At 40.6% G+C, this 25,773-nt stretch overlaps 1 protein-coding gene across 17 annotated transcripts in view; it reads right to left on the reverse strand.

The window, feature by feature from the left end:
* Positions 1-25,773, reverse strand: part of ANKS1B (ankyrin repeat and sterile alpha motif domain containing 1B) — a 1,136,988-nt gene that overhangs the window by 325,533 nt on the left and 785,682 nt on the right. For all 17 annotated transcript variants that reach the window (XM_068970630.1, XM_068970629.1, XM_068970628.1 and 14 more), the window contains one exon: positions 23,587-23,685. In XM_068970630.1, the coding sequence (XP_068826731.1) occupies positions 23,587-23,685 (99 nt within the window). The remainder of the gene's footprint in view (positions 1-23,586; positions 23,686-25,773) is intronic.

Raw genomic sequence — 25,773 nt, forward strand, 5'->3', positions numbered from 1 at the left:
GGTGGGTGGGTGGAGGGTCTTTTCTCAAGCTAAAACATCTGTGTTGACAGCCTAGTTTTGGTCCCATGGGCAAAACAATACTACAGAGTTTGGGAAATGTTCCTCACATCTTAATGTACACAAGAATCATAGGGGAGACCTTAACCTTCAGGGTCTAAGTCAACAGGTTGAAGGGAGACTGAGATTCTGCATGTCTAACAAGCTCCCTGGCAATGCTGACACTGTCAGTCTGTGGACCACACTTTAAATAGCAGTACTTTAGAGGATGATAGAACAACAGATGGAAGGTCCTGGATCCGGGGTCCTTCCAGAATTGCATACAGCAAAGTCAACATACAAACCTGGACTGCTCACTGTCAGACTATTACAGGGGTAAAGTAGGCATTCTACTCTTTAAACCACGAGGAGGTCTCTAATTCAGTGCCTTAGCCTTTAATAAAAACAGAATTAAAAATTAAATAAGGTAACTTCATGAAGAACATTTAAAGGAAGCCTGTACTTCCATTTGACAGTACACTGCACTGTCTTTTACTTTGTGAAGCCATAAGTTTTCATATCTGTTGCCATTAAAAGAAACTCCACTTCTTTTAACTGCCTTTGTTGGCATCTTTCTGTCAATCACACCACCATCCCTTGGTGACAACAATGCAAGGGATAATAGGTGGAAAAATGTAGGAAAATTCAAGTTTCTAGCTCTGATACTTGCTGGTATTACCAGCTGAGAAAGAAAAGAAAATAGAAGAAAGTGACATGAATAATTTTGAGATGTGAGAATTTAAAGATGTTGGGGAATAGCAGTGTTAAGTTTAGGGGAGAAGTCTGAGGAGACCTGTAGCCTTGAGCAGCAGCACAGACTGCTGTATGATCTTGAGTAAACTCTTCAACTTTTCTAAGCATCCATTTTCTGATAAGTATTATGAAAGATAAAAAAAAGAATGCCTACCTCTGAGGGTTGCCATAAATGTTCAACAATATAATGCAAGTAGTGTTTAGTTCAGTGTTCAGCACAAAGAAGCTCTGGATAAATCTTAGTTATTTTTCCCACAAATGGAAGCTGAAGTCATGCATGGATGGGACTGAAGAGAGTGTGTAATATGAAAAGAAGTGGCCTGAGGACAGACCAACATTTTCAAAGTAAAGGATGAGGATTATACTCAGGAGACTGAAGAAAGAAGAGAGAAGAGAAGCAGAGTTGTATGGAGGCCGTGGGCTGCAGTGCTGGGATGTGCAGAGAGGTCTGCTGAGAGGAGGAGCGAGAAAGGGTCACAGGGGTCTGGCATCCTGCTGAGAAGAGCCCAGAAGCTAGGCTGTGCTGGGTTGTGATGTAAGTCAGAGATGAGGACATAGAAAGTGCAATCTAACTGATTCTTTTGAGGAGTTTGTATGGGAAGAGAAGGTGGGAGACGAAGTTTTTAGAAAGCACAAGGAAAAGGCAAGGAAAGGAGTGACAAATGAGGACTCGCGGCCGAGGAAGGTCAGAGACGTAAAGGAATGAGCTCACGAGTGCCGTGGAGATTGGGGTGGGGTAGAGGGCTTGTCTCTTGCTTTGGGGGTTTTGTTTGCCTTTCTTGGAAATCATAGCTGAGAGGCATAGCTGAAGATAATTTTGGTGTTGATAATCTCTGTATTCAAAGCAGCTACTTAAAAAAAAAAAAAGAAGCTGCCTTGCTGAGACTTGGTGAGAGCTGGATCCTTCTATGTGAAATGCTGGCACCTTATATGTGAGGTGGAGGTCCTCATATGGGCAGGGCAGCATTCCGTATGACCTGCTGCTCCCCAGATACACTCAAACCTGACTACCACTTACTGGGAACCTACCGGTGCAACACCCTCGGTGTGTCAGGAACTTGAACTTGCCTGTGAAGCTGCAGCGGATTGCGGCTTCTCTTTTCTACCTGGATATACTTTGTACTCTCAGACTCTCTGATAGGAGTTTTGTCACACAGATGGCTGACATGGTCAGGTACCTCCCCTCTTCCCTGCTCCTTGTTCCAGCCTCTTCTGCTCTGTCCTGCTGCTAACCAAGACTTGGACTAGCAGTAGGCCTGAAAATAAACCAGGTCAAGCAGTGCTAGCGGACAGTGTGCTGCCAAGTCTAAATGCAGGTCTATCAAGTAGCGCGAGGATCAGGTCACCCACAGGCTTTGAGGCCTGGGCTCAGACATCACTGTGCTGTTTCATCAGCGGCTCTTAAAAGACTGTTTGAACATAAAAGAGAAAGGCAGATCCACTGACCACAGAGCCCCAGGAAGAAAACTCTATCTACCGCCATCTAAGTGCAGTCATAGTGTAACTTTGCTGGGGGAGACATGTCCACCAGATGGATAGGCCTATCACTGATAAGAACATCACCTAACAATCCTATGAGATTAAAAACCCAAAGTGATTTCATGTACATTATCTCATTAGTGAGGGGTTTTAAGTGATCTTTTGGAAAATGCCCTTTATGGAGCTTGAGACTCTGGGTCCTTCGTGTAATGATATTCTTTCTGTGGAACTGAAAGGATTAACATACTGTGACTCTTGTTAGGAAGCAGGGTGGGATAAAGTCTCTGTGTTGTATATCTGCAGAGTAGAGGGAGACGCATCACATACACAAATCTGCTTCTTGAAGCCCATTGGTTTGCAATAAGACCCTATTGTTGAGACAATTTCTGCAAAAGAATAGGGAGAAACTTAAACACTCAGAGGTCAGTGAATTATGCTTAGATGTCACTATGGACTCAATTGCAGATAATAGTACCTCTTCTAATTTTTCCCATCACCAACTGAGCCTTGCTGATTTTGCATACTTGAATGTTCAGACAACTGCAGGTTCCCAGCTTTAGGAACAGGGCAGGAGCATGAAGAGGTGATGCCTGAATATTACTTGGCACTACCTTTTGGGAGAATAAAGGGAAAGTGAAACGCTTTGGCCTGGGTACTATCTCTTTATGCCCTGTGACTTCTATTTAATGAATAAAAGAAATAAACTAAGGTCTAGCCATGAGAGGGCCTGAGATGTTCCTTATTTTGGCAAGTCTTAGACAGTGGAGTAAACTGGAAGGGAAGCAATGGACAAAGTGCATAGATAAGAAAGGTTTTTAAGATGTATGGTGATAAACTTCCAATAGCACAATCAAGATGGTTGGTGAACAGAACAGAAGCATTAGCCAGACTAGCGAACCTTCTAGCCATCAGAGTTAGGGGGGGTAACCCTTCCTAAAAGGCACTGGATTGATTATGAATTAAGGGAGTGAAGCGCCAAAAAAGAGACGTTCTATAAATCGTGGCAGGAAAAAATGACAATAACAACACTAACAGCCATAAAGCAGTCTCTTTATTGCTTTGCAAACAGTGTGAGCAGACTGCTAATCAGGTTTCTTCTGTGCACACATAGAGTAACTGCTCTCTGGAGCATCACCTGAGAACCTGGCCGCTGTCTGCGAGGCAAGATCTGTGGGGATGTGGATGAAAGGACCAATGCAACCACTACACGGTACACATGTAAACATGGTCACTGGGGTTGAATGATTTTATTGAATGATTTTTATTGTACTTTTTTTCTGAAGCTTTTGGTAGAAGGGGTATTTTTGAAAATTCAGTCAAAGAACATGCTTTCACCATCTTTTCATTTCTAAAATCCTTGTGAGATCATGTTGACCCTAGAGCCCTCTGTTATATATCACTGTTTTAATTTATTTCCTTGTTGCAAAGCTCTTTTATGAAACAAGGTCTCAGATTAAAGATGGAGAGGATTTACTGCAACTAGAATAAGGTGCTGAACAATGCCCACCATCATTCACATTACAGTCTCCACCATCGATATGAACTATATTTAAAAAAAGACACAGGATCCCCCTTTTCCTCCCTCTGATAGTACCTGTTTGCTGCCATTTGTGTCCCTACAATGCTTATGTAGTGCCCGGGTTATGTAGAACACTGCTTTGCTCTTGAAACAGAAACTTTAAATGCTACTATGAATCAGGAAAATTGTTTGCTTGTTATTAGTCTCAACTAAAAAATATTCTGTTCCCCAAACCTGTGTCTTCAGAAGATAATGAACCTTCTGAATGCCAATTCTATTTATTTGATATTTAAAAACCATGTCCTTTCTCAGAGCCTCCAGGCATGTGCATAATAACATACCCACTGAAGTACTTCAAACAGATAAATGTATCATAAAACCAAAGTTAGGAGTATATATATGAATAACTTATGTTCTGCTTGGGTGGGGAAGTATAAAGGATATCATACAAAGGGTGGCAAAAAAAAAATAGGAGTTACAAAGTTGAGGACCTACAACACGTCCATCTATCCATCTGTCCACCCATCCATCTGTCCATCCATTCACCTGTTCACCCATCTACTGTTCACTCAGCAAAGACATAACGCATGTCTACTATATTCTAGGCACTGTTTTGGATGCATCAGTGAGTGGAACATAAAAAAGTATTAGGCATTGTGGAGTTTAGGCATTCTTTTTTAATGCCTAAAAAAGTATTAGGCATTCTAACTAACAGGAGACAGATAATAATAAACAAGCATAAAAATTAGAGAAATTATGTCAGAAAATGTTAAGTGCTGTGAAAAGAACACAATAGGAGGATTGGGGGTTCTCAAGGTTGCATGGGGACCGGTTGTTGTTCAGTTGCTCAGTCGTGTCTAACTCTTTGTGACCCCATGGTCCTCAGCACACCAGGCTTCCCAGAGTTTGCACCAATTCATGTCCACTGAATTGGTGATGCCCATCCAACCATCCCATCGTCTGTTGCCCCCTTCTTCTCCTGCCCTCAGTCTCTCACAGCATCTCCTACTCTTTTCAATGAGTCAGCTTTTCACATCAGTTGGCCAAAGTATTGGAGCTTCAGCTTCAGCATCAGTCCTTCCAATGAATATTCAGGGTTGATTTCAAGTTGAAATGTGGTATTCAATAGGGTGGTTAGGGCACATTTTATTCAGAGGGCAAGATTTGAACAAAGATTTAAAGAGAGTGAATTGGCTTTGCTGGCAACTAGGGGGAGAGGATTCAAGTAGAGGGAACAGGTACAGCAAAGGCCCCCAGGAGGAAATGAGCTGGTGTCCATTCAAAGTACAACAAGGAAACCAGGGGAGGGGCTGAAGTAGCTGTGCAGGCAGAGGTGGGCAGGGAACAGGACAGACAGCCAGATACTATGAAGTTTTGAAGGCACTGTAAGTACTTTGGCTTTCATTCTGTGGGAAACAGGGAGCAAGTGCAAGAATTTGCACAGTGGTGACCTGATTTGGCTTACATTTCAGCAGAGTCACTCTGGCTGCTGTGTTGAGAGGAGTGCACAGGAAGCAAGCGGTAGGAGCATAAAGGCTTGTTCAGAAGGTGGGGAAGTAACCCAAGAGAGACAGGGCTAGGGTGCTCCAGGAGAGGTGGTGAGAAGTGGTCAAATTCCAGACACCTTCCTGAAACACAAAATAAAGTGTTCCTTGTTCTCTAGCCTGGAATGGGACTCTGTCAACATGATGGCTGCACCCATGTGGCATGGATCTCAGCTTGAACAGGATTGTGTTCATCTGTCAAGCATGGGAATGTATGGATGATTGCAGGGTGGGTCTTGCATGAGTCTGTTTTCAATGAACAACCCTGGGAACTCAAAAGACTCTTTTTGTCAAAGAAGGTGGTCTAGGCATATGTATTTGATTAACAGGATAACAGACACATGTTCAAGGAGATGGATGATTCTGCATGGATTTCAGGATCTGGCTCTCTTACTGGACCCTGGCTCAGCGCCTATGGATCATGCCTTAAGAATAAGAAGCTTCAATACGAAATCGTATCATGAAACATTTTTGGGACTTGGGGACAAAAGGAATTAGCAGAACTGGCACCAGAAACTTCATCAGCAGTCAAGGATGGTGCCATATTGCAGATATTGGTGCCCTCAAAATTGGGCACCAGCAGTTGGTCATGGTGCCCACACTGGCAGGTTTCAGTGATATTGGCAGGATATTCAGTTGGCATTGGCTAATGTGCCCTTGATGGGAAGTGTCTGGGCACTGTAGGCAGTAGCACAGACATTAGCACCTTTGATACATTGGGCCCCTGCAGCTCTGAAGCAGCCTTTGGCAACCATTAGTAGCAGACTTGGCACACTCAGTGGGTGTTAAGAGCACCAAGAACAATTTTGGTAAGTTTTGGTGGCATTGTTTCAAGCTTTGGTAACAAGAATCATCAACTACAATAAGCTAGAGGGAGAGAGGGAGAAAAAGGCAGATGTCACACAGTCAACAAGTGATCTGATTAATGGTGTACATATGACTTGAAAGACCCAGAATGAATATTAGGAAAAATTTCAGTGAGGTCTGGAACATGCAGAGAAGTGTAATGGCAGTTTGAAGCCCTGCCTGGAATTCTTGAGAACCCCTGGAATTCTTGAGGACTCCTTTTCTATCTATAGTGAGGGAATACTCTAAGAACTATTCCACAACCACTGGGTAGAAGAGACAATAGATTGACTCTTAGCAAAATGTCTCCAATCTTATAGATTGGGGCATTTGTTTGTCTTTTGGTCATCAATGGCACCCCACTCCAGTACTCTTGCCTGGAAAATCCCATGGACGGAGGAGCCTGGTGGGCTGCGGTCCATGGGGTCGCTAAGAGTCAGGCACGACTGAGCGACTTCACTTTCACTTTTCACTTTCATGCATTGGAGAAGGAAATGGCAACCCACTCCAGTGTTCTTGCCTGGAGAATCCCAGGGATGGGGGAGCCTGGTGAACTGCCATCTATGGGGCTGCACAGAGTTGGACACGACTGAAGCGACTCAGCAGCAGCAGCAGAATTTTTATTACCTCAGACACTGAAGTAACTAAGAATTTTCAGCTTGAATTATGTGAATCGCCACTAGTGAATCAGTTCTTAACAATAGTTTCAGTAGTTATTATTTATTTCATGCAACAAGAATTTTTAAGCACAAAATTTATAAAACTATAAAAGGTCTAAGGTTCTTTTCTTCTAGGAATATGCAATTCTGTGTGTGTGTGTGTGTGTGTGTGTGTGTGTGTGTGTGTGTATTTCAAATATATACAAATATAAGGAAATTAAGTGCCAAAGTTTTTACAAGTTCAAGAAAAGAAATAAAACTTGCGGAGTTGGAGATGTTTGGGAGGAGTTTCTTGCATAATTTCCCTTGGGGTTAATACTTAAAGAAGTGAGTGCCTGTGTGAGTGGGTGTGTGTGTGTATGTATGAAAGTGAGTAAGAGGGAGACAGAGAAAGAGTGGATGAATATGGGCACCCATTTCTCCCTGCTGTCTCTAGATCTAGCCAGAACACAAGCAGCATCCCTGTCTGGAGTGATTCCCTCAATGCTCTATTTGCTAACATATCTATTAATTCCTCGAAGTTAAACTCGAGCATCATGTACCTATCCAGAAAACCTTCCTTGGCTTCCATGTACTTAGCGCTCCCCTCCTCCTGTAGCATATTTTTTCACATAGTAGTTCAGTTTTTGCCATATTTGTCTCTGTCCAAAGTGTAGGTAGAACTCCTTGAGGCAGGAACTAAGTCTTATCCGTTTTTCACCATCTCTGAATCTAGCATAGAGCCAAAATGAACTGATTGGATGAAGAGGAAATTCACTGATGATCATCTGGCACGTGGGTGTCTGCAGACCTTATGCATCTGGAGTTGCCCTAAGTGTCTGTCATTTAGCTCCAATCCTATCAGAAGCCCCTATGGGGCTTCCCTGGTGGCTCAGAAGGTAACGAATCTCTCTGCAGTGCAGGAGACCCGAAATTGATCCCTGGGTCAGGAAGATTCCTTGGAGAAGGGAATGGATACCCACTCCAGTATTTTTGCCTGGAGAATTCCATGGACAGAGGAACCTGTTGGGCTACAGTTCATGGAGTCACAAAGAGTCGGACATAACTGAGCGACTGACACACACACTATTGGAAATGCTAAGGTCTTTGGGTTGTAAGGTCAATTATTACTTTGTATTTACATCAGTAGCACTTATAAAAGTGTTCTGTTGAAAGTGAACAGCCTAAATGTTGATAGACGATAATGTAATTGAGTCCCAGAGGACAAAGCCAGGGAAATCAATTCCCTATGCTCCTGTTGTTCAGTCACTAAATTGTGTCTGACTCTTTGTGACCCAATGGACTGAAGCACGCCAGGAGTCCCTGTCCTTTACTATCTCTTGGAGCTTGATCAGATTTATGTCCATTGAGTTGGTGATGCTATCTATTTCATCCTCTGCCACCCTCTTCTCCTTTTGCCTTCAATCTTTCCTAGCATCAGAGACTATTCCAATGAATCAGCTCTTCCCATCAGGTGGCCAAAGTATTGGAGCTTCAGCTTCGGCAGCAGTCCTTCCAATGAAGGAAGGAAAAAGCCAGGAAAAGCAATCTTCTATACACTATAATCTATGGTACATTTGTGGAGAAAACTTCACATTCAACAATTTCTATAATATATTTACCTCTTAGTATTAGAAAATTCTAAATACAATTCTTTCCCACCCAGCAGTAGCCTCTAAATAGAGAAGGAGTTGAGGTTTAAAACTGATGATGCTTTGAATAAAAAGCTTTTAACTTGCTAGAATTCTGTGATTTATAAATTATGACCTTAAAAATCACTTAAAGTGTATCTATTTAGCCCTCTTGAAGACATGAAAAAAGGAATCTGCTGGCTTTTTGAGTACTCATTTCCTCTGATAAGAGCAGTAGTTATCTGTTAACTAACAAAATAAAATACCCACCCCGCCCCCCTCCGCAAAAAAAAAAAAAAAACAAGCTGAATATCTTTTTACTAAAATAGAAGATGCTAGAAAAATGGCAAGCTATTTTTCTAAAGGTGAAAGGTGGATTCCTAAGTAAAGTATTCACTGTGAGTCCACAGAAGATTAAGTATCAAATTTGAACCTGAAAGATGGAAATTTAAACTCCCATTGACCACCAACAGAAAATAACCACAAAGAAATACCATGTAATGAAAAACTGCTCAGCTTAGGGGTGGGAGAACAGTGACTCAGTTCTAGTTTAGGTGCTTCGCTGAAAAGGACTCCAGGCGTCTTCTTGGGTTTGAAGCATTTGACTCACTCATTATAGCTTGAAGGGCAAAGTGATGGATGAAATTGATAACTGGATTGACGGCACTAGCTCTATTTCAAACAATGGTTATTACAAGTGGGAAAAAAGTAGCATATCTATCTGCCTGAACAAGCTAAGCAAATACTCTTGGTCACATTTTGCTTGGAGTGTCATGAGCTATCCCCAGTCTTGACACAACAAAGAAGTTTTTAAGGTGCATAGAAATGGTTTTTTGATTTATGGTTTTTGAACGATGGTTTTAAACCAAGGTTCAAAACCATTTTGAAAAATGGCTTGCTTTTTTTTCCCTCCTCCTCCAGGAACCTTCTTGTGATTCACTGAGCAGAGGAGAACTTCCCTTCCATTTAATGCTCAAAGCTTGTATTTTCACTTCTATTACAGTTTGTTCATGCTCTGTTTTTATGAAAATCACTTGGATATTGGGTTGACTTTCTTTGCTAGATGGCAATCTCCTTGAAGGCAGATACAAATAACTTCATCTTTTTTTCTCCCTTCCACTGTGTCTGAGACATAAGTAGATGCTCAAGGCATTTGCAGACATAAACTGAACAGAGACTTCTCACTTGACTGCTATCGATTGAAAGTAAGAAGTGTAGCCAAATTATATTCAACTTTTAAACTAGAACTTAATTCAATTGTTCAGGAAAGGTGGGGGATAATGGCTCTTCACATCTGTGGGTCTATTGTTTAGGAGCTCTCGTGTAAATTTACTTATTTCTGCTTTTTTTAAAATGAAATCAGAATGTCTTTAACAATTTCATGGAGCCACCCTGTCATGGTCTGAACATGCATCTTCTCAGTTCACTTCTATTCCATTCTGTGCCACCCACATTTACTGAGCCCTTGCTGTCTGAAGTGCTATCTCCTCTATTCTCCCACTTTCCACTTAGCTCTGGGGATTGATTACATTACCTCCAAGAGGTGCAGACAGGAAGCCCTCTTGCTATTACGCTTATTCATTTAATTTCTTAGATAAGAAAGCCCCAGTTATGATTTTAAATACCTTCTCTCTTAGCTCCTAATAGGTTAAATAATCATCTAAAGGTATTAAAAATTAATTTAGTGGATGATGATCAGAATTTAAAGTTTGCCCTTATTTAAAACATGAATAATCTGTCTTTTGAGAAATGGGAATGGAAAGCTCACTATTTCAATGTAGTCATGGACAGTTTTAGTCGTAGACTATCTTATATTAGTGATTGAGTTCCTTTCTGTTGCTTTTTGGCCGCAGGCAAATTCCACACCCCCCCCCCCAATTTTATTAAGTTTTGCTAATTTAGTGAGCACTTACTGAACAAATACAAGTGGCTACTGCTGCTGCTGCTGCTGCTAAGTCGCTTCAGTCATGTCCAACTCTGTGCGACCCCAGAGATGGCAGCCCACCAGGCTCCCCTGTCCCTGGGATTCTCCAGGCAAGAACACTGGAGTGGGTTGCCATTTCCTTCTCCAATGTATGAAAGTGAAAAGTGAAAGTGAAGTCGCTCAGTCATGTCTGACTCCTGGTGACCCCATGGACTGCAGCCTACCAGGCTCCTCCGTCCATGGGACTTTCCAGGCAAGAGTACTGGCTAGGACCAATATTAACTTAGTCCTTCTAAGTGACAGGCACTTCATGCACATTTTTAAATTTATAATTCAAAGTAAGTTAATGTGGTAGGTTCTACTGTTATTATCTCCATTTTACAGGTAAGAAACAGAATTATAGAATTTAAGTAATATGTCCAACATGACACAAGTAGTAGGTGGTTAACCTGGAATTAAGTTAGATTAATAAAAGCTCAAGAACATTCCTTTTTGTAAACTTCTAAGTTCCTTGGAGGCAACTTAAAGGGATTATCCACTTAGTATCCTCATCGTGCTTTGAAGTATAGCGTTTAGACAATATAGTTAAGAACCTCAGTTAAGCTGCCTGAGTAGGAATCCTAGTTCATTGATCTAAAACAGCATTCATACATTCTTGTCACTCTGTCTATTCCCTTACTACTTGAGAGGACATCTTTTGACTATTTTTTGTTTGCATACCAACTAAAATAAGCTGAGCAAGGAGAACGACCTTGTAGGTCCTGTTTCCTAACATCAAATGCTTGACATCTAGTACAGTGCCTCGCATGTGGTAGGTATTTCATAAAATAACTATTAAATGAATAAGTAAAAAGAGATTCATTTTGCTTATTGTTTATACCTGATGTAATGAATTTTAGACATAAAAATGGATGAAGAAACCTCACTTTTTTCTTGGTTCACCTTTAATCTTCTTTTTTTCTTGGAAATCAGCTTTACAATTTTTTTTTTTATTTTATACTGGAGTGCCGGGAGAAATGTCAATAACCTCAGATATGCAGATGACACCACCCTTATGGCAGAAAGTGAAGAGGAACTAAAAAGCCTCTTGACGAAAGTGAAAGAGGAGAGTGAAAAAGTTGGCTTAAAGCTAAACATTCAGAAAACAAAGATCATGGCATGTGGTCCCATCACTTCGTGGGAAATAGATGGAGAAACAGTGGAAACAGTGTCTGACTTTATTTTTCTGGGCTCCAAAATCACTGCAGATGGTGATTGCAGCCATGAAATTAAAAGACACTCACTCCTTGGAAGAAAAGTTATGACCAACCTAGATAGTATGTTGAAAAGCAGAGACATTACTTTGCCAACAACGGTCTGTCTTGTCAAGGCTATGGTTTTTCCAGTGGTCATGTACGGATGTGAGAGTTGGACTGTGAAGAAAGCTGAGCACCGAAGAATCGATGCTTTTGAAGTGTGGTGTTGGAGAAGACTCTTGAGAGTCCCTTGGACTGCAAGGAGATCCAACCAGTCCATTCTGAAGGAGATCAGCCCTGGGATTTCTTTGGAAGGAATGATGCTAAAGCTGAAACTCCAGTACTTTGGCCACCTCATGCAAAGAGTTGACTCATTGGAAAAGACTGATGCTGGGAGGGATTGGAGGCAGGAGGAGAAGGGGATGACAGAGGATGAGATGGCTGGATGGCATCACTGACTCGATGGACGTGAGTCTGAGTGAACTCCGGGAGTTGGTGATGGACAGGGAGGCCTGGCGTGCTGCGATTCATGGGGTCGCAAAGAGTTGAGCACGACTGAGCGACTGAACTGAACTGATAGCTAATTAACAAAGTTGTGACAGTTTCAGGTGGATTGAAAAGGGACTTAGCCATACATATGCATGTATCCATTCACCTTCAATCTTCTTTTAAAATTTATTTAACAAACATGAATACAGCACATATGATGCACCTAATTCCATTTTAAGTGCTTTACAAGTATTGACTCATGTAATACTCAACACACCTCTATGGGTCACATAAAATCAAACTCAGGGAGTTCTGGCCATGTTCCCAACTATTACACCATGCTATTTCCTGGCTTAATCCTATAAAAATGTCATCTCCATGTAGTTTAATGCTCTAAAGATGTGTCTTAGAGAGTGCCCTTTCACCTTGCCTATCTTTCCTTCCTCTCTACCTAGATTAAAGAGGAAAATAAATAAGATTATTTTAGCTATTTTGCTTTATTTCATTATGTTTTGTTTTTTATTTTTTCCCTTTGACAGCAATTCCTACTGGTAGCGAAGCTCCTCTAAGGCCCCCTACAAGAATAAACAAGTGGGTTGACCCTCAGTAGCTGCAGGACAATTGATTTGGTCTACATTTGCCTTTCTCCATTTTCAAGTCTGTCTCCTTCCTGCTTTTCTAGGGCTTTTGGATCCCTGCCACAGCCCTTGCCTCCCAGTCCTAAGAAGGAAGTTTAGTGTACTACAGAAATGGCAAAAATGGCCTTTCAAGCCTGAAACTTAAAAGGAAACACATTTTTATAAACAATTCCTTTTTGTGTTTAGTCACTTGGTTCTTTCTTGCACTTTTCTCTCACAAATACATAATCATCAAAGTCTTGGGTATAGCAAAGTATCATCCAGGAGCTAACTGGCATGAGGACAAAACCTGGGATTTAGTTCCAGCTCTGATTCCTGGGTTGCGAAGATCCTCTGGAGAAGGAAATGGCAACTCATTCCAGTACTCTTGCCTGGAAAATCTCACGGACGGAGGAGCCTGGTAGGCTACAGTCCATGGGGTCACAAAGAGTCGGACACGACTGAATGACTTCACTTTCACTTTTCTGTTGCTAAGGAACAATCTGCCTTGAGGTAAGCCACTTAATATGACCTATGGCAACTCACTCCAGTGTTCTTGCCTGGAGAATCCCAGGGATGGGGGAGCCTGGTGGGCTGCCGTCTATGGGGTCGCACAGAGTCGGACACGACTGAAGCGACTTAGCAGCAGCAGCAGCAGCAGCATGCTTATCCTCACCTGTGAAAGGATTTAGGCAAGAGGTTGAGCTGGATATATATATATATATATATGAGAAGGCTATGGCACCCCACTCCAGTACTCTTGCCTGGAAAATCCCATGGACGGAGGAGTCTGGTAGGCTGAAGTCCATGAGGTCACTAAGAGTTGGACACGATTGAGTGACTTCACTTTCACTTTTCACTTTCATGCATTGGAGAAGGAAATGGCAACCCACTCCAGTATTCTTGCCTGGAGAATCCGAGGGACGGGGGAGCCTGGTGGGCTGCCGTCTATGGGGTCGCACAGAGTTGGTCGGACACGACTGAAGCGACTTAGTAGTAGTAGTAGTAGTAGTATGTTTTAATAGAACACAATGTGGTTTTTTAATCGGGACCATTTTTAAAGTCCTTTTTGAATTTGTTACAATATTGCTTCTGTTGTCTATGTTCTGGTTTTGTGACCATGAAGCATGTGGGATCTTAGCTCTCCAATCAAGGATCAAACTCTCACCCCCTGTATTGGAAGGTGAAGTCTTGACCACTAGACCACTAGGCAAGTCCCTGAGCTGGATAGCTTAAGGTCCTTTGCTGACCTAAACTGTGATTTTCTTGGGAGAATTACACCAGGAAGAGAAAGTGCTCAGATATCTAAATTCCTTTACTCTTACTGCTGATTTTCGTACCACTCCAAGGGACCCATTATTTTTTATTAAATGAGGATGAACTTCTCAAAGTTGAAGGATGACAGCAGCTGGGGATGGTGATAGATCAGAACCTTTTACTTGCAGAATTCCTCCCATAGTTCTCTGTAACTGTCATGGGGGATAATGAGTACAATGATAGTTCAGTTCTCTGGTCTAAATAATAAACTATTCCAAGATAAATTCACTTAAAATAAAGCATTGAAAATCCTCTGTCTTTAGCTCAGGAAGAATGCTGCAGTCACCTTTGCTTTCTGAGATGGCATAAAAACCTTGAAGCAGAACATCCATAAGTGAGTTGGGACTGTACTGCTCTCATGTTTGGTAGGTATTTGGATATCAGTCTAGCTCAAACAGCTATAGCTATTTTGTGCTTTGGGTGTACTGGACTTTCTCATTTCAAAAGGCTCAAAGAACTTTATAAATAAAATGGTCATTCCCTCTCCCAATATATTCCTGAATAATAGACTGGTTATCCACTTGTAAATAGAAAGAAAGAGGCATGGTGGAGAAGGTCTATGTCAGAAAATGCAGGCCATCAGGGTGTGGGTATTATATTCATGAAGGACCTGCCTTACTTCTTTGTAAAACATTTAAATATAAAGGTGCCAAGCTGGGAAATGTCCTAACCTGGGAGTCCTATCCTGACCTACTCAGGACTGACTTCTAATCTGCACTCTTGTTTGACTCAGTCCAATCTAATAAATATTAACTGAGCATTTCTATGTCAAGGTGCTCCATGCTTAAAAAGTGAAAATGAATATAACAAAGATCCTGATCTTGAGTGAGAGAGACAAACTAATCAATAGGCAGTCTTATCAGGTGTAATGGGAGCATAGAAGATTAAATTAACATGCTAGCCCAGATAAAGGATGTCATAAAAGGCTTCTCCAAGGAATAAATCTTAAGGAGTGAACACTTGTGCGAAGAAAGGCAGCAGTCAAGTGCAGAAAGAAAAAGGTGTTTTTAACACAGAATGACGAGATTCTTAAGAATTCCATAAGTACTTCCTGGGGAGGGAGACTGTATTTCTTGGCTGGTTAGTGAGAGTCATGAAACTCAGCTCTGGTGCATCAAATGCAGACTAAAGTAAATGATGCACTTCCGAGCCTGGCAACAGAACATCCTGTGTTATTGCCCATGTTCCTCTCCCTCTCCCCTTATGGTAGCTCTCAAAGAGCTCCAAGATGGGAGGGCCACATGACAGAATAAGCCTGGATCCCCGCGTTCTGCTTGGAGGAAAGCTGCCTAACCCATCATTGACTTAGTATGCGTAAGAAATAAATTTAATAGTGTGAAACCACTATTAACAATACTGTTAATAGTGTTAACAGTGGCTTGAGTTCATTATCTGATTATATAAGCTAAGAAATAACAAGATAGATCTGAATGACTTGCTGTCACTTCAAAATTTATTTACTTCAAATGACTTAAGTTTTTAACCTTAAGATCAATTATTCTTTCTTCCTTCTCTCAGTGGCACCAATATCTCTCCTGAAAAAGAAATGATCTTTTACTCTGATTTAAGTGAGCATATCTCTTTGCCCCAGAACCACAAGACATTTACAGAACTGGATAGATGATCTTGAAAATAGAAACTCCATAGCTTCACCAAGGACCTGACCTACAGGAGGCAGAATATCTTATGCCCTCGGTTAGACCATGGGTTTAAATCATGTATTCAGTTTACGTTAGGGTTCCCATGCTAACAGTGCACATATGTGTGTGGGATTTTGAGAGTATATCTTTAACTGGATAGCCACAGGGCGGTAGGTCAACATCGAGTGGCATGATGTTTAAGATACTGGCCATTGAAAAGAAAGAAATGCAAGACAAAAGGAGGAGGGTGTATGGAGAGACAGTTTGGTACAGGAGAATGAAGTTACCCTGTCAGAAGGTACAACAATAGAATCTATGTCGCTAGCCTATGTTTTGTCATTGCCCTTCTGAAAAACAGCAGAAGCAGTAGGAATGAGTTTCTACCATTTTCTAAGTGACAAGGAAATAAGACTGAAACTTCCTTTCTGAAGTTATTAAGAAGTTACATTGGTTGTACACTTTCCCCCTAAAGCTTGCACATATGTTCATCAACCATCAAGACTAGAATCAACAAACAACTGAATTTCAAGCACGTTGAAAGAACTAGAGTCTTTAAGAGCAGAGTCTTGGGCAGGGAGCCAAGGTAAGATAATAACACATTTGCAATGCTCTTTTGAACTCTGAAATAATCAGGGATTCTCTGATATAAAGTCGTATTAAGATTTTAATTTTTGGAGAGATTCTCTTCCTCTATGACACAGGAATAGCAAAGTCATAGCTATAACTAAATCTGGTCCCTAATTCGATGCTAAAGCTGAAACTCCAGTACTTTGGCCACCTCATGCGAAGAGTTGACTCATTGGAAAAGACTCTGATGCTGGAAGGGATTGGGGGCAGGAGGAGAAGGGGACGACCCAGGATGAGATGGCTGGATGGCATCACTGACTCGATGGATGTGAGTCTGGGTGAACTCCGGGAGTTGGTGATGGACAGGGAGGCCTGGCGTGCTGCGATTCATGGGGTCGCAAAGAGTCGGACATGACTGAGTGACTGAACTGAACTGAATGCTTTGTTTAATTGATAAAGTGGAAAGAAGAGTTTTGGTTTTTTTTTTTTTGAGTGGGGAGGCAGGGTTTGTGTTCTCCAGTTTGCCACAACTTTCACTACTATTTATTGTCTTGAAACCACCACAATATTGTAAAGCAATTATCTTCTAATTAAAAATAAAAATTTTAAATTAAAAAAAAGTGTTTGAGTTCTTAGTCCTTGCCAGCATCTTTGTATCCCAAGGTATTTTTTGGTCAACTGTTGCCTGCATTTATTTGTTCTGATGAGGTCTAAAGTTCAATGATCCCTTTTACTTTCTAGTGTTGATAGTTTTTTTTTAAAAAATGCATTTAATTTGCTAATATCCTTTAAGTATTGTCCAAGAGAGTCTGGCCAATTCATTTCCTTAATATAAATGGAAGTATGCTCCTTTCAATAATGAGGCACCAACAAAGACTGAACATGTTTTTAAATTTTTTTATAGGATTACTGATTTGTATATATCACTTAGATGAGTGGCATTCAGATCTCATGATCTTAAAGCTCCATAGCTTTGAGTGCAATTGGCAAATCTCTAAGGTCTCTAATTTCTGTATGATTGTATCCTATATAGATGTGAGAGTTGGACAATAAAAAAAACTGAGTGCTGAAGAATTGATACCTTCAGACTGTGGTACTAGAGAAGACTCTTGAGAGTCTTTTGGACAGCAAGGCAATAAACCAGTCAATCCTAAAGGAAATCAACCTTGAATATTCACTGGAAGGACTGATGCTGAAGCTGAGGCTCTAATATTTTGGCCACCTGATGCCAAGAACTGACTCACTGGAAAAGACCCTGATGCTGGGAAAGATTGAAGGCAGGTGGAGAAGGGGACAACGGAGGATGAGATGGTTGGTGGCATCACTAACTCGATGGACATGAGTTTGAGCAGGTTCTGGGAGTTGGTGATGGACAGGGAAGCCTGGCATGCTGCAGTCCATGGGGTCACAGAGTTGGACATGACTGAGCGAGTGAACAACAGACTGAACATCAGATCTGAGACATATGCCTTTTTTTGAATGGTGATTACTAACGTGTTACTAAACCATCTAATTGTGAATACCATAGTACCATGAGATGGCCCATGGGAATAAAGAATGCGTTTTGTTATTGTTGTAACCATGTAATAGTTATTCCATTTTGACTGCAAATGCAGATGAGGAAACTAGACTGTAAAGTGGATCCTTATAAAGTGTATCTGTAGCAAGCATACTTCTGAGATGGCCCCAGTGATCCCACCTCTTGGTATTCACATCCTTGTGTGAATGCCTCTTCTTATGTCTGGGCTTGATTTGTGGTTTGATTATAATGAGCAGAGTAGGCAAAGGGTTGGGATGATACAGAAGACTGAGATTTCCATCTTGCTGGCACTTTCCTGTCTTCTCACTTGCTTGTGCTGTTGAAACCAGCTTCATGTTGTGAGATTCTTTACAAAGGGGCCTATGTGACAAGAAACTGAGGGAGGCCTTCAGCCAATAGCTTGTGAGGAACTGAAGCCTCAGTCCAAAAAGCCCCAAACATCAGAATCCTGCCTAAAACCAATGAATGAGGTAGGAAGTGGATTCTCCCCAGCTGAGTCTCAAGATGACTGTAGTCTGTGAAAGACCAAGAGCCAGAAGACCCAGCTAAGTGTTAGTCGCTCAGTCATGTCTGACTCTTTGTGACCCCATGGACTGCAGCCTGCCAGGCTCCTCTGTCCATGGAATTCTTCAGGCAAGAATACTGCAGTGGGTAGCCATTTCCTTCTCCTGGGGATCTTCCTAACCCAGGGATCAAACCCCAGTCTTCTGTATTGCAGGAAGATTCTTTACCATCTGAGCCACCAGGGAAACTCTAAGCTGCTTTTAGATCCCTACTCCACAGAAATATAGAGATGATAAGTGTTGTAGTATGCCTCTAAGATTGAGGTAACTTGTTATATAGCAATAGATACCTTACAGAGAATCTCACTTCTCTACTGGAGTAAGAGATAACTCTGTTGTTGTTTTTTAGAAAAACAAAATCTCAGACTGAGGATGGGGAAGGTGGCAATTCATCTGGTCAGAGGTGTTCATTGTCATTTGGTGAAAATATTGAAACTAAGCAGCCCAACAAATATTGGTCAAATTGAACTGAACTTAGACAAAAAAGGCAGCTACAATCCAGGTGTTCGTTATACAGTAAAACAGAAGTAGGGTAGCAATGAACAAAACAATGAATACCAGAAACTGTGCTATGATCAAGAGTCCTGAGATAATTACCGTTGCTAGTCATCAAATATTTTGAGTTTGAGTTTTGAGGAATGCCAATGTTTAACTGAGGAGAATGAGCAGGCAAGGAGAGAGAGCAACAGAGAGGCAGGAAGATAACTGGGTATTGTGGAGGCCAAAAGAGGATGATGCTGACAGCTGACAAGAATATCAAAACCTACTGAAGCCAAGGTGAGGTGGAAGTGGCTTATGGAATTTCTGTTCTTCTGGTCCTTAGTGACTTTAGCACTGGTGGTGTGGGGTGGCAGCAAAGAAACTAGTTAGATCCAAATGGGGATAGGGAATGTAGACAATGACAAAGTAATTCTAAAAGATATTATAAAAGAGGAAAACATAAGAAAAAAAACATTAAAAATGAAGTGAGCGTGTGATATAACAGTTGCTAGCATGCTGACATACATTTTCAATTCAGGAGGAGAGATAAGAGCAGATACTCTACAGGCCTTCACATGAAATTCTGCAAACCTTTAAAATGATAATCCTTTGAATTCCTGGCCTGTGGGTGTTATATTGTCAAAGGACAAAAGAGATTATGTCCTTATAAAAGGATTTTAGAGGATTATCCACAGACTGGATAACAGAATTCTTACCTGGGAAAAAGTAAATGATATGTTGCAAATAAGTAATCAGAGAATTTCCCTGTGTCTTGAGGACAGAAAAAGCTCAACATGCTTAAAGATTCTAAGAGAGTACAAAAGAAGCCATCTTCTCATAGAACTTGTGATTTGTGTCCTTTCTTAAAAAGAGTGAAGGGTAAAAGTTCCAGGAAACTTTCAGACCTAAGGAAAGACCGAGTTGGATTTGGTGAGGGAAGTGGATGCTGGGTGAAAATGGATAAAGTAAATTTTGCACCTAAAGGTCAGGCACTGTAAAAGACAGAGAGAAAGAATGGATGGAAAAGAGGAATTGATATGATTACTGTTCTAAAGATGTCTATGCTTAGAATACATGGAATGTATTCTATGTGTTCAGCATATCAAATGAACTGGAGAACATTCAGACCTATGCACAAGTAATTACTTCAATATTAAAAAGGGGATATTATAGAAAAAACATCATTACAAAAAAAATAGACATTGTCTTTGAAACTTGAGACAATACAAATGCAAATAAAGCATAAAAAACATGCACTGAACTGTGATAACAGATCAAAACTGCACTTAGCAAACCACCTTTTCTCTGTTTAGGAACAATCTCTCCAAAACACAATATGTTAATTAAAGGATCTCAGGTAGCAATCATGGAATTGTTCTCATGACAGATGAAGAACACAGATATTCTGAGGACTAAAATTGCACAAACAAAATGAAGAGACAGTTTGCCTACTTTTTGGTAGTGCAAAGTTTGAGGGAATGCAAATGAATGTGTTGGCAGTTGAATTACACTATTAACCACCTAAAGATTGGGTTCATTACCTAAGAAGGCAAAGCATCATTTGTAGCATTATAACATTTTGTTTGTGCTGCTGAACATGTGTTTGGATGTTCTTATGGTTTTGAACTGTGATGTTGGAGAAGACTCTTAAGAGTAGCTTGGACAGCAAGGAGATCAAACCAGTCCAATCCTAAAGGACATCAGTCCTGAATATTCACTGGAAGGACTGATGCTGAAGCTGACACTCCAGTACTGTGGCCACCTTATGCGAAGAACTGATTCATTGAAAAGGACCCTGATGCTGGGAAAGATTGATGGCAGGAGGAGAAAGGGACAACAGAGGATGAGATGCTTGGATGGCATCACCAACTTGATGGACATAAGTTTGAGTGAACTCTGGGAGATGGTGATAGACAGGGAAGCCTGGCATGCTGCAGTCCATGGGGTCACAAAGAGCTGGACATGACTGACTGACTGAATGAACTGAACTGAACTCATCTGGGTGCATAATAAGTGCTTCAGCATCAGCCTCTTGATAGAAGCTTAATTTTGTGTTAATTCTATTATATTGTTCTCTCTGATGGGAATGATATTCTGTCTTAAAGATAAACACTTCATTTATTCTTCAAATAATTCCAAGTTCAGGTTCTTTTGTTTCTCAAAATGGCATGTACAGGATTATAGACATAGCTTAAAAACTGAGGTACTCTTTGATTAAAAAAATATATTTGAATAACATGTAAGAAATATTCACTCACTCAATCACTCATTCTTCTTTCTTTTAAGTGCATATATTGAGCTAAGCACAGTGGGAAGTTCAAGGATGGACATGGCATTGTCTCTGCCCTCAGGATGTTTATAACATAAAGTAGTATAATATTATTAGTACCTTCAGACAGAACAAGCATAGGGCCATCAAATCTTAGAGGAAAGAAAGAGTAAAGTATTCTTTCACTTCACAAATTATTTTTTGATGTGCTAGGCACCATTTCAGGGACTGGATATGTAAAAGGAACAAGATAGGGTGCCAAGGGGAGAATAAGGTACCAAGGCACCTTATTTCATTACTGTTGCATCCCGGGGATGAGATAAAAAAAAATAAAGCAGAGAACAAGCAAACAAATAATATAACTTCAGGTGGCCAAAATTGCTATGAAGAAAACTGGAGCAGGACAACATGAGGGACAGTGATGGGGGCAAAGGCTGTGCTTTTGAGGGAACAAAACCCTCTGTGAGGAGGTGATAGCTGAATAGAGATTTGATGATGTAGGGAGCAAACATTTGAAGATATGAAGAAAAGGCTTTCCAGGCAGGCAGACTGATACAGAAAGGCTTTGAGGCAAAAATGAGTTTGACATATTCTGGAACTAAAAAGAAAGACACATGACTAGAGAATGGAAGAAAGAGAGAATGAGAGATGAGGTTGTATTGGTGGGAAGGGGTCAGATCCTATTGATTTTCATAGGTCATGATAAAGATTTTAAGTGCAAAAGGGAATCCATGGTGGATTTTAAGCAGGATGAGCCATGATCTGATTTACATTTCTGTCCGGGTACAGTGTGGAAATTCAACTGTAAAGTGGTGAGAAAGGTAGCTGGGACAGAGATAAGGCATCTATGCATTGTCCAGGTGTGAGGACCAATCAGAAATTGACTCAAGTAGTCTAACACAGAGACAACAGGTTAGATTCTATTGTGGTAGTCTGATTAGACATGGTTGGTGTGGACTAGGGTAATAATTACTAAGGTGGTAAGAAGTGGTTCCACTTCAGAAGTTTCACAAAAAAGTGATTCTGTATAAAGATACAAAAGTAGCAAGGTGAACAATATGTTAACAACCAGATATAGTGCTAAGGACTTTTTATTCTTTTCCTTTTAGTGTAGAAAACTGTATTATTAAAACTCCTGTGTATGCTTGACTTTTCTTGAATTTGCAACAGTGGCAAGTTTCTATCAGTAGATAGTTCACTGTCAGTTGGCAAATTTCGTCTTGTCACTTCCTTAGAAACAGTGGTTAATATTTATCTTTCCCATTCTGAGAAGGAGAAATTAAGGCCTCCTTAGAAAGGAAAAGCACAGAGGAGAATATAAAATATATAACACATTCATATATTTAGATGCATCTTTTCCTGTCCATCTGCTCCCCTGCCTCCAATCTTGCCCCCTGAATCTTTCCCCTGGTGGATGACCCAACTTTACCATTCTCTCCTTCTAATTCCTCTTGTCTGCAGCCTCCAGAATTAACTGGCCTAAAGCAGTCTAGTCATGTCCATTCCCCTGTGCTCACAGAATAAATTTCAGATTCCTTAGCCTGATACCAACCTGACCCAACCTGAGCCTGTTTTACCTCTGGCTCCACTCTCTAATTGTTTTAATCACATTGGACTTTAGTATTTTTAAAATTGTGATGAAATAACAAAACATAAAACCACGTTAAACTGTCTTGAAGTATTATACATAATTTAGTAGTATTAAGTACATTCACATTGTTGTGCAAATCCCACTGGATTTTAAATCACGAGGTATCATGGTTCCTCTAATGTTTCTGGCAGTTTGTTGACTGGACCATACCTCTATCTATGTGATTCCTGCTGGGCTCTGAAATGCCTTTCCCTTTCCTTACCAATTTAAATCCTACATATTTTACTGAGCACTGAAGACCAGTGCTCAGATCCTACCTCTTGTTTTAGGCTCCTGTGAAAGCTTACCTAGAAACAGAAGGTCAACTCTGTTGCTAAGTAACGTATTACTTAAAGTTAAAATGATGCCTGCTTGGTAAATTGCATTTGGACTGGGAGGATTTATACATGAACTACAAATACCTGAAGGGGATGTGATACTTGCACTTTCCTGAGTAATGACTTGTGATTAGGCAAGTTCTGTGCCCCTGGAGGCTAGGGCTATGGAGTTGTTATAAGAGATACTGCCTCTAAGGGTGGGAGGGTGCTATTCCAGGAACATTCTTCTACCCATCCAATACTGATCTGTCTTCTTGCACCTGATCTGTTACCTGGGGCGTATGGACTGATTGTATTGACATGCAGAATCCCACCAAAGAAAAACTTGTAAGCTGCCCTGCCGGCCAGAGGCATTTCCTGTATTACATCTAATGAATACGAATGTTTAATTGGACTAAGAAGACCTGCTTTGGCTTCAGGGAGTTGCATCAATATGCAGACATATTGTCCTAAATACTAACACGCTTTGCACACCTGGACTTAGAACCACTGGGACTAGACTAAAGGCTAGGATAATAAATGCTGTCCTACCTTTGGAAGGAGCTGGATTGCCTGTAGAATTCTTTGTCTGTGCCCAGAATTAAGGATTCCAATTTCCAACAAATCCTGGTCTTCCATAACATTGCTTCCCTGAAACAAAACCAGAAATGTTATAAATTAAATCAGGCAGTTTTACTGGGCATAAATACTGGTTTTCTTAATACAGAGAAAAATAACCAACAAATGATCTGATTTTTGTAAACAAAACCATAGAGTCAATCTTCTGTAAGAGTGAGGTGAGAGGAGGTCACCTAGATGATTGAGTTGAAGGTTATGGGAAAGTTTCTTTTACATCATAAATACTCTCAAGGCTTACTATTTATGGCTGGATTATCTGCATTGGGGATTTATATCTGTGACTCAAAACCCGGTTCCTCTAAAAATATATATGCTTCTAGGAAGAGCTGCCATTTAAACTATCAGTGACCTATATGTTAACGTGAATGAACCAGTTTTTTTCCCTCTGAAGACAAATTTTGTAAGGAGAGCTGATGGAAAAATTGAGGTATCCTAGGCAAGCTAAAAGAGAACAATCATCTTGAATGTCAGATGTTTGATCAAGGTATGAGGATACAAAAATGAATGAGATGCAGATCCTTGCCCTCAACTGTTGATTCCTTCCAGTCCAGAGATGGAAGCAGATTGTTCAAAGGCAGTTAGGGTGCTATGAGTGTGCTATCATGGTGACATGTGTTTGGGAATGCAGAGGGGACCTGGGGTGTATTTTCAGAGGAGATGGTGTCTCATCAGACATCTGAAGTACAGTTCAGGTTCAGCACTCAAAATGCAAAGGACTAGGAGAAGTCATATGCAGTGCTGTGTGGGTAAGAAAAAACACAGTGTACATGGAAGCATCAAATTCTAGAATAAGGTGGAGACAGGAGCAAAACTTAATGCTTAAAAGGTATTGAGAAGCCAGATGACACAGATATTGTATGAATTTCAATTTCATCTTGACCATAACAAGCCATGGACAGATTTTAAGAAAAGGAGTTACATGATGAGACCTCAAATTTAGAAAGATCAACTTGATTTCTGTGGCTGGGCCTGTTGGCTTACCTATGAAATGATGGCATTGAGCCATGTAACTTCCAAGGATCAGCCTAATCCTGCTATTCACTGATTTCAATGATTTTTTTGACCTCTGATTAATATTCTAACATGGAAGCTTATAAATTGCTTATTTTATCCTGAAATTTTAGTCTTTTGGAGCATGTAAAAAACAGTTCCTCTTTAAATTAAGGAGTCTATAGAGAAGTTCAAGAACTCAGATCACTGCTTTTATGGACAATCAAACTCTATCTTACCAATGTGTAAAATAAAAAACACTTATGAATAGAAATTACAGAATATCTATTTATGGAGAGCAATGGGTCCTGATGAATATTTAAAGCAAAGGAGAGTGAACTGGAAAAGGGCAGTCATGGGAGCACAGAGCTGTTAGGAAACCACAGAGGTTGTTCTTGAGATGGTGTGGGCTTAGACTAAGATAGTGGTCATGGGAAACAGAAAGATGTGAGTAGATTTGAAAACCATCAAGAAGTTTGACTTGGTGACTGAATGTAGAGAATGATGGAGAAATCCAGAATACACACCAGTTCCAGGCTTCCTCAACAGGGCTGGATAGTGATCTTTTCCTGAGACAGGGAGGAAGGGCCAGTCTAGCATGGTGCAAAGACTAATGTCTTTCCCTGGACAGGCACAGGATTGATGAATGTAAACAATTTAATATCAGACTATGTTAAAAAACTGGCACAATTGGCTGTGCTTAGAAAGATTAAAGTCATTAGTATGGTACCATAGCTAGAGATTTAAAAATGGGCTTTCACTGGATAGAAACATTCCACCTACTCATAGTAACATTCTTGTGCTTAAGCTACACTGGCCATCTTGGAGGAGGCAGAATGATTCAGGTGTATAGCAGCGTGATAATAAAAAAGCCTAATGAAAGACAAATAAAGCCAGTCTTGGCAATATGCCATAGGAAACATTGCTCTCAAGAAATTACTCAGTGCACACAATAGAGCATGGTCAAGAATATAAATGACTTCATTTTGAGAAAGCATTATTATTTTCAGAAACGGACTAATGTGTCATGAGCAGGATGTATGATACCATTCTGTTTGACTTTCATTCTTAAAGAGATTTTTCAAAGGAGTTAAAAGGCCCTTAAAAAAT

This window comes from Capricornis sumatraensis, chromosome 4 (assembly GCF_032405125.1).
Source record: "Capricornis sumatraensis isolate serow.1 chromosome 4, serow.2, whole genome shotgun sequence".
Lineage (NCBI taxonomy): Eukaryota > Metazoa > Chordata > Mammalia > Artiodactyla > Bovidae > Capricornis > Capricornis sumatraensis.